Source organism: Lithobates pipiens, unplaced genomic scaffold (assembly GCF_037356315.1).
Source record: "Lithobates pipiens isolate NorthernLeopardFrog02 unplaced genomic scaffold, aLitPip1_a1.2 Scaffold_22, whole genome shotgun sequence".
NCBI lineage: Eukaryota > Metazoa > Chordata > Amphibia > Anura > Ranidae > Lithobates > Lithobates pipiens.
Genome location: NW_027507784.1, coordinates 74,602,473 through 74,615,657, shown reverse-complemented (window position 1 = coordinate 74,615,657; position 13,185 = coordinate 74,602,473). Strand labels below are relative to the sequence as shown.

At 45.4% G+C, this 13,185-nt stretch overlaps 1 protein-coding gene across 1 annotated transcript in view; it reads right to left on the bottom strand.

Moving 5' to 3' along the window:
• The window catches only part of LRP1B (LDL receptor related protein 1B), a 2,110,020-nt gene that overhangs the window by 824,525 nt on the left and 1,272,310 nt on the right, over positions 1-13,185 (bottom strand). Inside the window, exon 22 of the mRNA XM_077447755.1 lies at positions 1,386-1,586. Within this exon, the coding sequence (XP_077303881.1) occupies positions 1,386-1,586 (201 nt within the window). The remainder of the gene's footprint in view (positions 1-1,385; positions 1,587-13,185) is intronic.

Genomic DNA, 13,185 nt, shown 5'->3' with positions numbered 1-13,185 from the left:
TAACGTGATGACGTTATTTCGTTACGACAGGACTACGTTCAGGCTAGTAGCCAATAGCTTTGGTCTAGGAATTTGATCTGAGCATGCGTGGCACTTTGTCCGTCGGAGTAGGCTACACATGATCGGACTATGTCCGATAGGAGCATTTTGTCGGAAAATTTTACCGGCAAGTTGGAAAACTTGGTCCGTCGGATATTCTGACGGAAACAGTTCGATGCAGACCACACACAGTCGGAATATCCGACAAAGCTGTCCAATAGGAAACATTCCGTCGGAATCTCCAACCGTGTGTACAAGGGCTAACACTCCCTTCCCCCAAGACTGACCATGCTGCTGTCCAAGAGGCCCCCCTGTGCTCCATCCAGACCAGCATTTCTCAACCTTTTCAACACAGAGGAACCCTTGAAATAGTTCTCCGGGTCTCGAGGAACCCCTGCTAAAAAGTTAAAATCATGTAGAGGTCAGTGAGAGGAATGGTCCTTACACTTGTGGTCATTGGAAAGAATTACCTCCTTACAGATAGCTAAAAAGCTCAATGGGATCTTGGGAGCAGTGGGAACTTCTCTGAGAGGCAGACATTGCCCAATGTTGAAGGAACCTCTGGGGGAGCTCTAAGCCCTTGTACACACGGTCGGACATTCCGACAACAAAATTCGTTGGATTTTTTCAGACGGATTTTGTCCGAAGCTGGTGTTGCATCCACATGGTTGGACAAAGTTGTCGGAAAATCTGATCGTTCGGAACATGATGACGTTCGTTCATTACGACGGGACTACGTTCAGGCTAGTAGCCAATAGCTTTGGTCTCGTAATTTGATCTGAGCATGCGTGGCACTTTGTCCGATCGGAATTCTCTACAAACAATCAGACAAAGTCCGATCGGAACATGTTGTCGGAAAATTTTATATCCAGCTCTCAAACTTTGTTAGTCGGAAAAAGACAGATGAAGCCCACACACGGTCGGATTATCCGACAACAGGGTCCGATCGGACATTTTCCGTCGGAATGTCCGACTGTGTGTACAAGGGCTTAGGTTCCACGGAACCCTGGTTGACAATCACTGATCCAGGCTGAGGGCACTCTAATACAGGAGGTGTGTTACTGGCCAGATCACCAGGTGAAAACAGAGGGGGAAAAGCCAAAAGAAAGAAAACCAATGCAACCCCCACATTTAATGATTGGTGAGGTGTAATATATTACATTTTTGGTTTTGAATTTAATATCCCTTTAAAGCTACAGAGTGTCCATTTTGTAATTTTAGCCCAAATATGCCCTCATTATTTTACTTTGAAAGCTTCAAGAGGGAGATAAATAAGTCTTCAGGCAAATTAGAAAACCCCTTTAACTGGTAAAGTTACATTTTGCAAATTTAGGTAAAAAAAATACCACAAATTTCGCCTTCGTCTGATCCATCGGGACAATCACTTCTACCATTGCAGAGCTTCTCGGGCTGCAGGCAGATGGAGGTATCGTTGGCACAGGGGAATTTGGGTGGTCCACATAAATACCCTTCACAGTTGTCCTCATCAGAATGGTCCTCACAATCAATATCTCCATCACATACCCAGGCATTGCTAATGCATCTCCCTTGGAAAACAAAAACAACAAAGTTATAAGAAGACAGCATTGGTCACAAGTTCATATCATTTACCCCCCCCCCCCCTGTTGAGTACTTTATGCCACTGAGAATTTAACCAATTCAGTTAGAACACACACTAGGAAACACAATTAACCCCTTGATCGCCCCTAATGTTAACCCCTTCCCTGCCAGTGACATTTTTACAATAATCAATGCATTTTTATACCACTGACCGCTGTATAAATGTCAATGGTCCCAAAAATGTGTCAAAATTGTCCGGTGTGTCCGCCATAATGTCGCAGTCACGATAAAAATCACAGATCACCGCCGTTATTAGTAAAAAAAAAAGGAGGGGGATATAGACTGGGAGATCTGGTCCCCAAACCAGAGCTACCAAAAACTAAAAAGAGCTGACGGACTATTGCGGTACATATTAAGGAATTGATACAATACTATAGACCAAAATTAAAATATACACAATGTTTATTAATACAATAAAACCATTTGGCAAATCACAAACTGGTACAGGTGGTGACGTATTTCTACTAGTTTCGCTATAACTTAGCTTCTTCAGGAAATACATACATCTGTAAAAAGGTATAAACATGTGCAATGAAAATCAGGAAAAAGCATTGGAATGCAAGACAATGTAAGGGGGAGAGGTAAATACAAGATATGAAACTCCGGTTCTTACCCCACTCAATGTAACATTAGGGTGCCCAGGGAACCCAGGAGAGCCTCCCCCGGCGATTGGGGGAGAAGTTCAAATAGGTAGGCCGGTATCTGTATAGGAGATAGTGATATATACAAAAGACTGAGCATTGGTAATGCCCATGAATCCTGACAGATAGCCAACTGTCAGTATTGTATCAATTGCTTAATATGTACCGCAATAGTCCGTCAGCTCTTTTTTGTTTTTGGTAGCTCTGGTTTGGGGACCAGATCTCCCAGTCTATATCTCCCACATTTTTGGATGATGGTACACTTTATCAACATATCCAGTTGGCATAATTTATGGGGTCATTTATTTCTTTGTGTCGAGTAAAATAGAATAATAGTAATAATAGTAATAATAAATAATGTCATAAAACTTTCCTCCTTTTGTAGACGCTATAACTTTTGTGCAAACCAATCAATATACGCTCATTGCGATTTTTTTAACAAAAAGATGTAGAAGAATACATATCGGCCTGAACTGAGGAAAAAAAATAATGTTTATATATTTTTGGGGGATATTTATTATAGCAAAAAGTAAAAAATTGTGTTTTTTTCAAAACTGTTGCTATTTATTTGTTTATAAAAACCACAGAGGTGATCAAATATCACCAAAAGAAAGCTCTATTTGTGGGGGAAAAAGCACATCAATTTTGTTTGGGTGCAATGCCATACGACCGTGCAATTGTCAGTTAAAGCGACGCAGTGCCGAATCGCAAAAAACTCCTCTGGTCAGGAAGGGGGTAAAATCTTCCAGGGCTGAAGCGGTTAAAGGATCCACTGAAAGATTCAAATCTAAGAGCCCATTAGGTGTACCCGCAACCTTTGCCCAATGCCTCTGAAGTTTCGGGTATCGCCATAGTAAATGTATCAATGACTCCGTATTGCCACATCTGGAGCAAGCCAAGTCGGTTGTAAAGACAATATTAAAAAAATAAAAAATAAAAATAAAAAAATACATATGCAATATAAAAAAACTTGTGTTAGTCTAAATGAGGGTGAAAGAGATACAAGGGGAAGATCTGAAGAATCTTATCCCAGTCAGAGATAGGCCCAATATCGCGCACCCATTTCTCTATAGATGGACAATGAAATTTGTTAGAAGTAAACTGTAATAGAGACTTATACGTAGCGGATATTAGACCTTTAGTAGCGGCTACCTGAACTATTCTTTCCAAAACTGGGACCAGGGGAAACAAAACAGGAGAAGAAAACTTGGCATATAAGCCATGTCGCAGCTGCAAAAATTGGGAAAACCATCTAGGGTTTCAAGAAAATTCCCTTACCAAGTGATCAAAAGATTTAAGTATGCCCCCTCTCAACGAAGTTGAGAGAGGGTGAGAATACCCACTCGTTCCCATCGCTGAAAGCCCTGGAGGGTCAATATCTCAGGGAGCCCTTCATTGCCCCAAATAGGGGTATATTTAGTTAGGGAGCCCAATGCACACTCCTCCAGGGCTACTAGCGGCTGGCTTCCTTGGAAACCAAAAGAGACTAAGCAAAACGAACGAGCCATTGAGGCCTCCGATTCCCACTTTACTAGATGCTGCAACTGATCAGTAAGAAAATAACTCCTTGGGTTTGGGGCCGCTAACCCCCCAGCTTTCCTTGGATATTGTAGGATATCTAGCTTGATACAACTATGTGAACTGCTTTAAAACTCAATTGAACTTTCAAAAGTTTACATCAACTAAAAAATTGCTACTGCACAAAAAAAAAAGGTGTGCGAAGTCTGACAGCCCATCTTCTTTAGAAAGCAGCCAAAACCTGAATAGAAAAGCCTGTCCCCCATCAACAAGCTGCAGAGAGGCCAGCAATACAAGGTTAAGTGTTGCCATCCTATAACAAGTGCCTAAACAAGAACCTTCATTGGATATTATATAAATTAAAGCTGCAGAAATAACCAGCTATCATGCTTGTGGACCCCCCTATAGACCAGAATAGTTTTTAAATGTTTGTTTTTTTGGTAATAACATATATATATATATATATATATATATATATATATATATATATATATATATATATATATATATATATATTATATATATATTATATATTATTAGTATTATTATTACTATATATATATATATATATATATATATATATATATATATATATATATATATATATATATATATATAGATATATATAGATATAGATATATAGATAGATAGATAGATAGATATATCTAGAAATATATAGATATATTATAATTATATTATATATTTATTATTATTATTATATATTATACCTATCTATCTATATATTTTATATATATATATATATAAAATATATAATAATAATAATAATAATAATAATAATAAATATATAATATAATTATAATATATCTAGATATTTCTAGATATATCTATCTATCTATCTATCTATCTATCTATCTATATATATATATATATATATATATATATATATATATCTATATATATATATATATATGATAATAGTAATAATAATAATAATAATAATAATAATAATAATAATAATAATAATAATATAGTTTTATATAGTATAATTATATATTATTATATAATATATATTATAATTTTTAAAGACATAGGGGGTTATTTACAAAAGGCAAATCCACTTTGCTCTGCAAGTGCACTTGGAAGTGCAGTCGCTCTAAATGTAAGGGGAAGCTCTGCTGATTTTATCATCCAATCATGTGCAAGTTAAATTGCTGTTTTTTATTTTCCTTGCATGTCCCCCTCAGATCTACTGAGACTTTACTTCCAAGTGGACTTTCAGTGCAAAGTGGATTTGCCTTTAGTAAATAACCCCCATAGTTTATTATCTAAATAAATAATGAATAAAAATAAACTCATTGTAAATATAATCATTTTCTTTGGTGATATTGGGCTCATTTCAAACGAAACGTTATCTACTGCTTTAGATCAGCAGTAAAATAGCTCATAGCATTTTTCAAACACATTTTTAAAATAAGCTATTACCACATGCCTTATCTGCACTTGAAGTGATGCTGTTTTTTTAGTAGTGAAAACTTGCAGTATTGTATTGCTGGCACCTGTGACCAGTAGTGATGGCCGAACGGTTCGCCCGGCGGTCGTTTCGCGGCGAATTTCCGACTTTCGCCGTCCGCGGGTTCGAACGCCTTTTTCCGTCGTTCGCCCCGGCGGACTTACGTGTTTAATGTATACAAGAACTTTAACCTTTCGTGACACGTTTATCATGTGTTACAGGACAACCAATTGAGACATGACAGCTCATGGACACTTGGACATTCCCCCTAACCTATAAATACACCCGATCCGGTGGCCATTTTACATTCTTTCTTCTGTCACTGTAGGGAAAGGATCCTGTGTGGAGTAGGGACAGAGAAAACGCTAGCTATTTGGTACACAAAAGTTCTTTTCAGGACTGGTATAGGTGTTAGGTCAGCAGCCTGAGTTTCTTTTGTCAGTTTAGATAAAGGGACAGAGCGCTGTATGCTGCTATTTTAGGGACAGCTCAGCCAGATTAGTCTTTCTTCATCATCATCATCATCATCATCATTAGCTGTTACTATCAGGTCCACAAAAGAGCTGTTCCAGCTAATCGTTCCAGCCTACTCTTTTTTGCCAATTTGTATAGGGACAGGCAGGAAGCAGTGTGTCAGGCAGTGAGGATAATTTTAAAGACTTGCTGTTACTATTAGTTCCACAAAGGTTCTTTTCAGGACTGGTATCAGTGGTACGGTAATAGGCTTGTACACGTATAATATTCTTTCTTCCAAATATAGAAAGAATATTATACTTGACTGCTGCCCTTCTGCTGCAGTCTGCTAATCATTCACAACTCACTTGTTCCACAAAGCTCTTTATCAGGACTGGTAACTTGGTCTGTCTAGGGTGCTACGGTACATAGGCTTGGGTGCGGTACAGTCTGCTGTTCTGTAAGGACCGCTATCGGTCCACAATACATAGGGTTGCCGTGCACTACTGCTGACCGCTGCCCTATACTGCAGCAGTCCTTCATTGGTATAGGGACTGACGTACAGTCTGCTAATCACTAACACACAACCTGCTTGGTCCACAAAAGTTCTTATAAGGACTGGTAACTTGGTATAGGGTGCTACGGTACATAGGCCTGAGTGCGTTACAGTCTGCTGTTCTGTAAGGACCGCTATCGGTCCACAATACATAGGGTTGCCGTGCACTACTGCTGACCGCTGCCCTATACTGCAGCAGTCCTTCAGCGGTATAGGGACTGACGCACAGTCTGCTAAACACTAACACACAACCTGCTTGGTCCACAAAAGTTTTTATAAGGACTGGTAACTTGGTATAGGGTGCTACGGTACATAGGCCTGAGTGCAGTACAGTCTGCTGTTCTGTAAGGACCGCTATCGGTCCACAATACATAGGGTTGCCGTGCACTACTGCTGACCGCTGCCCTATACTGCAGCAGTCCTTCATTGGTATAGGGACTGACGTACAGTCTGCTAATCACTAACACACAACCTGCTTGGTCCACAAAAGTTCTTATAAGGACTGGTAACTTGGTATAGGGTGCTACGGTACATAGGCCTGAGTGCGTTACAGTCTGCTGTTCTGTAAGGACCGCTATCGGTCCACAATACATAGGGTTGACGTGCACCACTGCTGACCGCTGCCCTATACTGCAGCAGTCCTTCAGCGGTATAGGGACTGACGTACAGTCTGCTAAACACTAATACACAACCTGCTTGGTCCACAAAAGTTCTTATAAGGACTGGTAACTTGGTATAGGGTGCTACGGTACATAGGCTTGAGTGCGGTACAGTCTGCTGTTCTGTAAGGACCGCTATCGGTCCACAATAGATAGGGTTGACGTGCACCACTGCTGACCGCTGCCCTATACTGCAGCAGTCCTTCAGCGGTATAGGGACTGACGCACAGTCTGCTAAACACTAACACACAACCTGCTTGGTCCACAAAAGTTTTTATAAGGACTGGTAACTTGGTATAGGGTGCTACGGTACATAGGCCTGAGTGCGTTACAGTCTGCTGTTCTGTAAGGACCGCTATCGGTCCACAATACATAGGGTTGCCGTGCACTACTGCTGACCGCTGCCCTATACTGCAGCAGTCCTTCATTGGTATAGGGACTGACGTACAGTCTGCTAATCACTAACACACAACCTGCTTGGTCCACAAAAGTTCTTATAAGGACTGGTAACTTGGTATAGGGTGCTACGGTACATAGGCCTGAGTGCGTTACAGTCTGCTGTTCTGTAAGGACCGCTATCGGTCCACAATACATAGGGTTGACGTGCACCACTGCTGACCGCTGCCCTATACTGCAGCAGTCCTTCAGCGGTATAGGGACTGACGTACAGTCTGCTAAACACTAATACACAACCTGCTTGGTCCACAAAAGTTCTTATAAGGACTGGTAACTTGGTATAGGGTGCTACGGTACATAGGCTTGAGTGCGGTACAGTCTGCTGTTCTGTAAGGACCGCTATCGGTCCACAATACATAGGGTTGCCGTGCACTACTGCTGACCGCTGCCCTATACTGCAGCAGTCCTTCATTGGTATAGGGACTGACGTACAGTCTGCTAATCACTAACACACAACCTGCTTGTTCCACAAAAGTTCTTATAAGGACTGGTAACTTGGTATAGGGTGCTACGGTACATAGGCTTGAGTGCGGTACAGTCTGCTGTTCTGTAAGGACCGCTATCGGTCCACAATAGATAGGGTTGACGTGCACCACTGCTGACCGCTGCCCTATACTGCAGCAGTCCTTCAGCGGTATAGGGACTGACGTACAGTCTGCTAAACACTAATACACAACCTGCTTGGTCCACAAAAGTTCTTATAAGGACTGGTAACTTGGTATAGGGTGCTACGGTACATAGGCTTGAGTGCGGTACAGTCTGCTGTTCTGTAAGGACCGCTATCGGTCCACAATAGATAGGGTTGACGTGCACCACTGCTGACCGCTGCCCTATACTGCAGCAGTCCTTCAGCGGTATAGGGACTGACGTACAGTCTGCTAAACACTAATACACAACCTGCTTGGTCCACAAAAGTTCTTATAAGGACTGGTAACTTGGTATAGGGTGCTACGGTACATAGGCTTGAGTGCGGTACAGTCTGCTGTTCTGTAAGGACCGCTATCGGTCCACAATACATAGGGTTGCCGTGCACTACTGCTGACCGCTGCCCTATACTGCAGCAGTCCTTCATTGGTATAGGGACTGACGTACAGTCTGCTAATCACTAACACACAACCTGCTTGTTCCACAAAAGTTCTTATAAGGACTGGTAACTTGGTATAGGGTGCTACGGTACATAGGCTTGAGTGCGGTACAGTCTGCTGTTCTGTAAGGACCGCTATCGGTCCACAATAGATAGGGTTGACGTGCACCACTGCTGACCGCTGCCCTATACTGCAGCAGTCCTTCAGCGGTATAGGGACTGACGTACAGTCTGCTAAACACTAATACACAACCTGCTTGGTCCACAAAAGTTCTTATAAGGACTGGTAACTTGGTATAGGGTGCTACGGTACATAGGCTTGAGTGCGGTACAGTCTGCTGTTCTGTAAGGACCGCTATCGGTCCACAATAGATAGGGTTGACGTGCACCACTGCTGACCGCTGCCCTATACTGCAGCAGTCCTTCAGCGGTATAGGGACTGACGTACAGTCTGCTAAACACTAATACACAACCTGCTTGGTCCACAAAAGTTCTTATAAGGACTGGTAACTTGGTATAGGGTGCTACGGTACATAGGCTTGAGTGCGGTACAGTCTGCTGTTCTGTAAGGACCGCTATAGGTCCACAATAGATAGGGTTGACGTGCACCACTGCTGACCGCTCACCTATACTGCAGCAGTCCTTCAGCGGTATAGGGACTAAGAGTTTTGTCACAGGGTCATTTAAAAAATGACATGCAGAGGAAGAGGCAGGCCCTTCCGCAGGGGTGGTAGGGGTAGGGCAGGAGCAACAGGCTTGAGCCAAAGTGGGAAGTTGCAGAAGGTGCGTTCAATTACTTTAAAGGATGCACCAGACTTGGTTGAGTGGCTCGCTCAGCCTTACTCTTCTGCACCCTCCTCATCCTCTCGATCTGCACCCTCTTCTTCACTCTCTGCTATGTGCACCCCCAAAGACACTACCACCAACAACACGACCACCACCACCACCACCACATACCTTCCGCTTGAGTCACTGGAATTATTTTCCGATCCATATCAAGAGGACATTTCTGATGCGCAGCCACTCTTGGTATTGGATCAGGAAGAGGAGGTAGCAACAAGCGCTACTCAGCAGTCTGACGCCAGTACCCAGATCAGCCCAAGGAGGAGGTTGGTCCCCGGTGTTGCTGCCTACTCTACTTATAGCGGTGGGGAAGGTGACGTTGATGATGACGTGTCTAGTGATGTCACGTGGGTGCCCACAAGAGAGGAAGAGGAGGGGAGTTCAGAGGGAGATATGGACCAGCAGATAGGGAGGAGAAGCAGCAATGACTTACATTGCACAGCAGGGACAAAGCAGACTGCAAATGTATCAGGAGCGAGTCATCGACCATGTACGGTCACATCTGGCGCTCCCAGGACACCGGCACATGGCTCCGCAGTGTGGGCTTTTTTTAACGTGTCCGCTGCTGACAATAGCGTTGCCATCTGCAATCTTTGCAGTCAACGCGTTAGTCGCGGTAAGCCCAATACTCACCTAGGGACGACCGCCTTAAGAAGGCACATGAGCAGCCATCACCGAGCCCAGTGGGAGCAACGGAACACACAAAGCCACACTGCAGGCTCTCACCGTCCAGCCTCGTCTTCTACTTCTCCTTCTCCTCTCTCCTCACAATTGTCCTCCACTCCACCTTCCATCACGCCAAGCTCACATTTTTCTGCAAAAAGGCAGGCTTCCGTGGGCCTAATGTTTGAGCGTAAAAAAATGATGACGCCGGATAACCCTCTTGCCCAACGGTTGGCGGCTGGCTTGTCAGAACTCATAGCCCGCCAACTACTGCCATATAAACTGGTGGACTCGGAGGCCTTTCGCAAATTTGTGGCCATTGGAACACCACAATGGAAGGTCCCAGGAAGGAAGTATTTCTCAGAGAAGGGCATCCCAGAGCTATATGGCCATGTTCAGCGGCAAGTGAATGTATCTCTGGCACACAGTGTCGGTGCCAAGATACATCTGACCACAGACACGTGGTCTAGCAAACACGGGCAGGGAAGGTATATCAGTTTTACTGCCCACTGGGTGAACCTTCTGACGGCCGTCAAGCATGTAACCCGTGGCACCCGTGTAGATTTGGTTTTACCGCCACGGATTGCATGCAGGCCTGACTCTTCTTCTCCTCCTCCTACTCCATCCTCCTCCCTCTCCTCCTCAGCTGCCTCCTCCTTTTCCGCTGCTAGCGTCTCTTCCACTGCACCGCCCAAGCTCCCCAGAACCTATTCCACATGCCAGGTGAGACGTTGCCATGCCGTGCTGCGTCTGTTGTGCCTGGAAGCAAAGAGCCACACTGGCCCGGCACTCCTTTCAGCTTTGCGTTCACAGGCAGATGAGTGGCTAACACCGCTCAATTTGACAGTTGGTAAAGTGGTGTGTGACAACGGTGCCAATCTGCTTAGCGCATTGAAACAGGGCAAAATCACGCACGTGCCGTGCATGGCACACGTCTTAAACTTGGTCGTGCAGCGATTCCTTGTCAAATACCCTGGGGTCCAGGACATCTTGCGGCAGGCAAGGAAAATCTCGGCCCATTTCAGAAGATCTTACACGGCCATGGCTCGCCTTGCTGACATTCAGCGGCGACACCATCTGCCGGTCAGACGTCTTATTTGCGATTGCCCGACGCGATGGAACTCAACCTTCTATATGCTTGATAGGCTGCTCCAGCAGAAACGTGCAGTTAACGTCTACCTGTATGAACTCTGCGAAAGAAACGGTTCTGGGGAGCTGGGTTTTTTTTCACCGCGCCAGTGGCTGCTCATGCGCGACACATGCAGACTTCTGCGGCCATTTGAGGAGATCACCAAACTGGTCAGTCGCAGCCATGGCGCCATCAGTGACATGGTACCTTATGCCTTCTTTCTGGAGCGTGCATTGCGTCGTGTCATTGATCAGGCTGTGGAGGAGCAGGAGCGGGAAGATGAGGAAGTCGCAATGCTGGATGAATTCCCAGGGGGGGCTACTCTATCTGAGACAAGTCAACAACAGGAGTCTGATGAGGAGTCAGAGGAGGATGGTGCCGGGGCGGATGAGCAGGAGCAAGAAGAGCATGCTTTAAACCTTTCTGGGATCCCTGTTGTGCGAGGATGGGGAGAGGAGAATGAAGAGGACGACATTATCCTGGATGATGAGCAGGAGCCAGGCCACCACACCGCTTCCACTTTAGTGCAAATGGGGGCCTTCATGCTCCAGTGTTTTAATAGGGACCCCCGTATAAAAAGCATGAGGGTCAAGGACCAGTACTGGGTGGCAACGTACTTAGACCCCCGGTACAAACACAAAATGGCGGAAATGTTACCGCCGTCGCAGAGGGCTGTCAGAATGCAGCACTTCCAGGCCTTGCTTCGAGAAATGCTGCATTCTGCTTTTGCGTGCGCTGGCAGAGGAGCAATTCCCACTCCCAGAGAAGGATTTGCGGGTACCAATCCAACAGCGCCTGCAAGAAGAGGCCGGTTTGAAGATGTGTTGGTGACTTCGGATATGAGGTCATTCTTTCAGCCGACCCATCGACAGGTGTCATCCGGATCCAGCATCAGGGAACGCCTAGACCGTCAGGTGTCCGACTACATTGGGTTAACGGCCGATGTGGACGCTCTGAGGAGTGATGAACCCCTAGACTACTGGGTGGGCAGGCTTGACCTCTGGCCAGAGCTTGCCCAATTTGCAATCGAACTGTTGGCTTGCCCCTCATCCAGTGTCCTGTCCGAAAGGACGTTCAGCGCAGCAGGGGGGATTGTGACCGATAAGCGTACTCGCCTAGCTCACCACAGTGTTAACTACCTCACATTTCTAAAAATGAATGAGGCATGGATCTCGGAGGAATTCAACACATGTGATCAGTAGACCATGTATATGTCTATAAACAATTTTTGGAATCAAGCACACAGACCTTCTTAATTCATTTGGCTCACTTCCCTGACCCAAAAAAGCACACCGTACTATATGCCCCTACCCTCCTCTTTGAAGAGGTTGAGCGGTGTCATATTTCTACTGGGGCTGCTTATTATGAGGGGTTCCCACCATCCCTGTGCTGTGCTGACTTCCTCCTGGGTGTTCTTATTATGAGGGGCTCCCACCATCCCTGTGCTGTGCTGACTTCCTCCTGGGGGTTCTTATTATGAGGGGATCACACCATCCCTGTGCTGTGCTGACTTCCTCCTGGGGCTGCTTACGGTGCTGCTGTCAGCGCTGTATGTCACGGAGCTGCTGTCAGCGCTGTATGTCACGGAGCTGCTGTCAGCGCTGTATGTCACGGAGCTGCTGTCAGCGCTGTATGTCACGGAGCTGCTGTCAGCGCTGTATGTCACGGAGCTGCTGTCAGCGCTGTATGTCACGGAGCTGCTGTCAGCGCTGTATGTCACGGAGCTGCTGTCAGCGCTGTATGTCACGGAGCTGCTGTCAGCGCTGTATGTCACGGAGCTGCTGTCAGCGCTGTATGTCACGGAGCTGCTGTCAGCGCTGTATGTCACGGAGCTGCTGTCAGCGCTGTATGTCACGGAGCTGCTGTCAGCGCTGTATGTCACGGTGCTGCTGTCAGCGCTGTATGTCACGGAGCTGCTGTCAGCGCTGTATGTCACGGAGCTGCTGTCAGTGCTGTATGTCACGGAGCTGCTGTCAGCGCTGTATGTCACGGAGCTGCTGTCAGCGCTGTATGTCACGGAGCTGCTGTCAGCGCTGTATGTCACGGTGCTGCT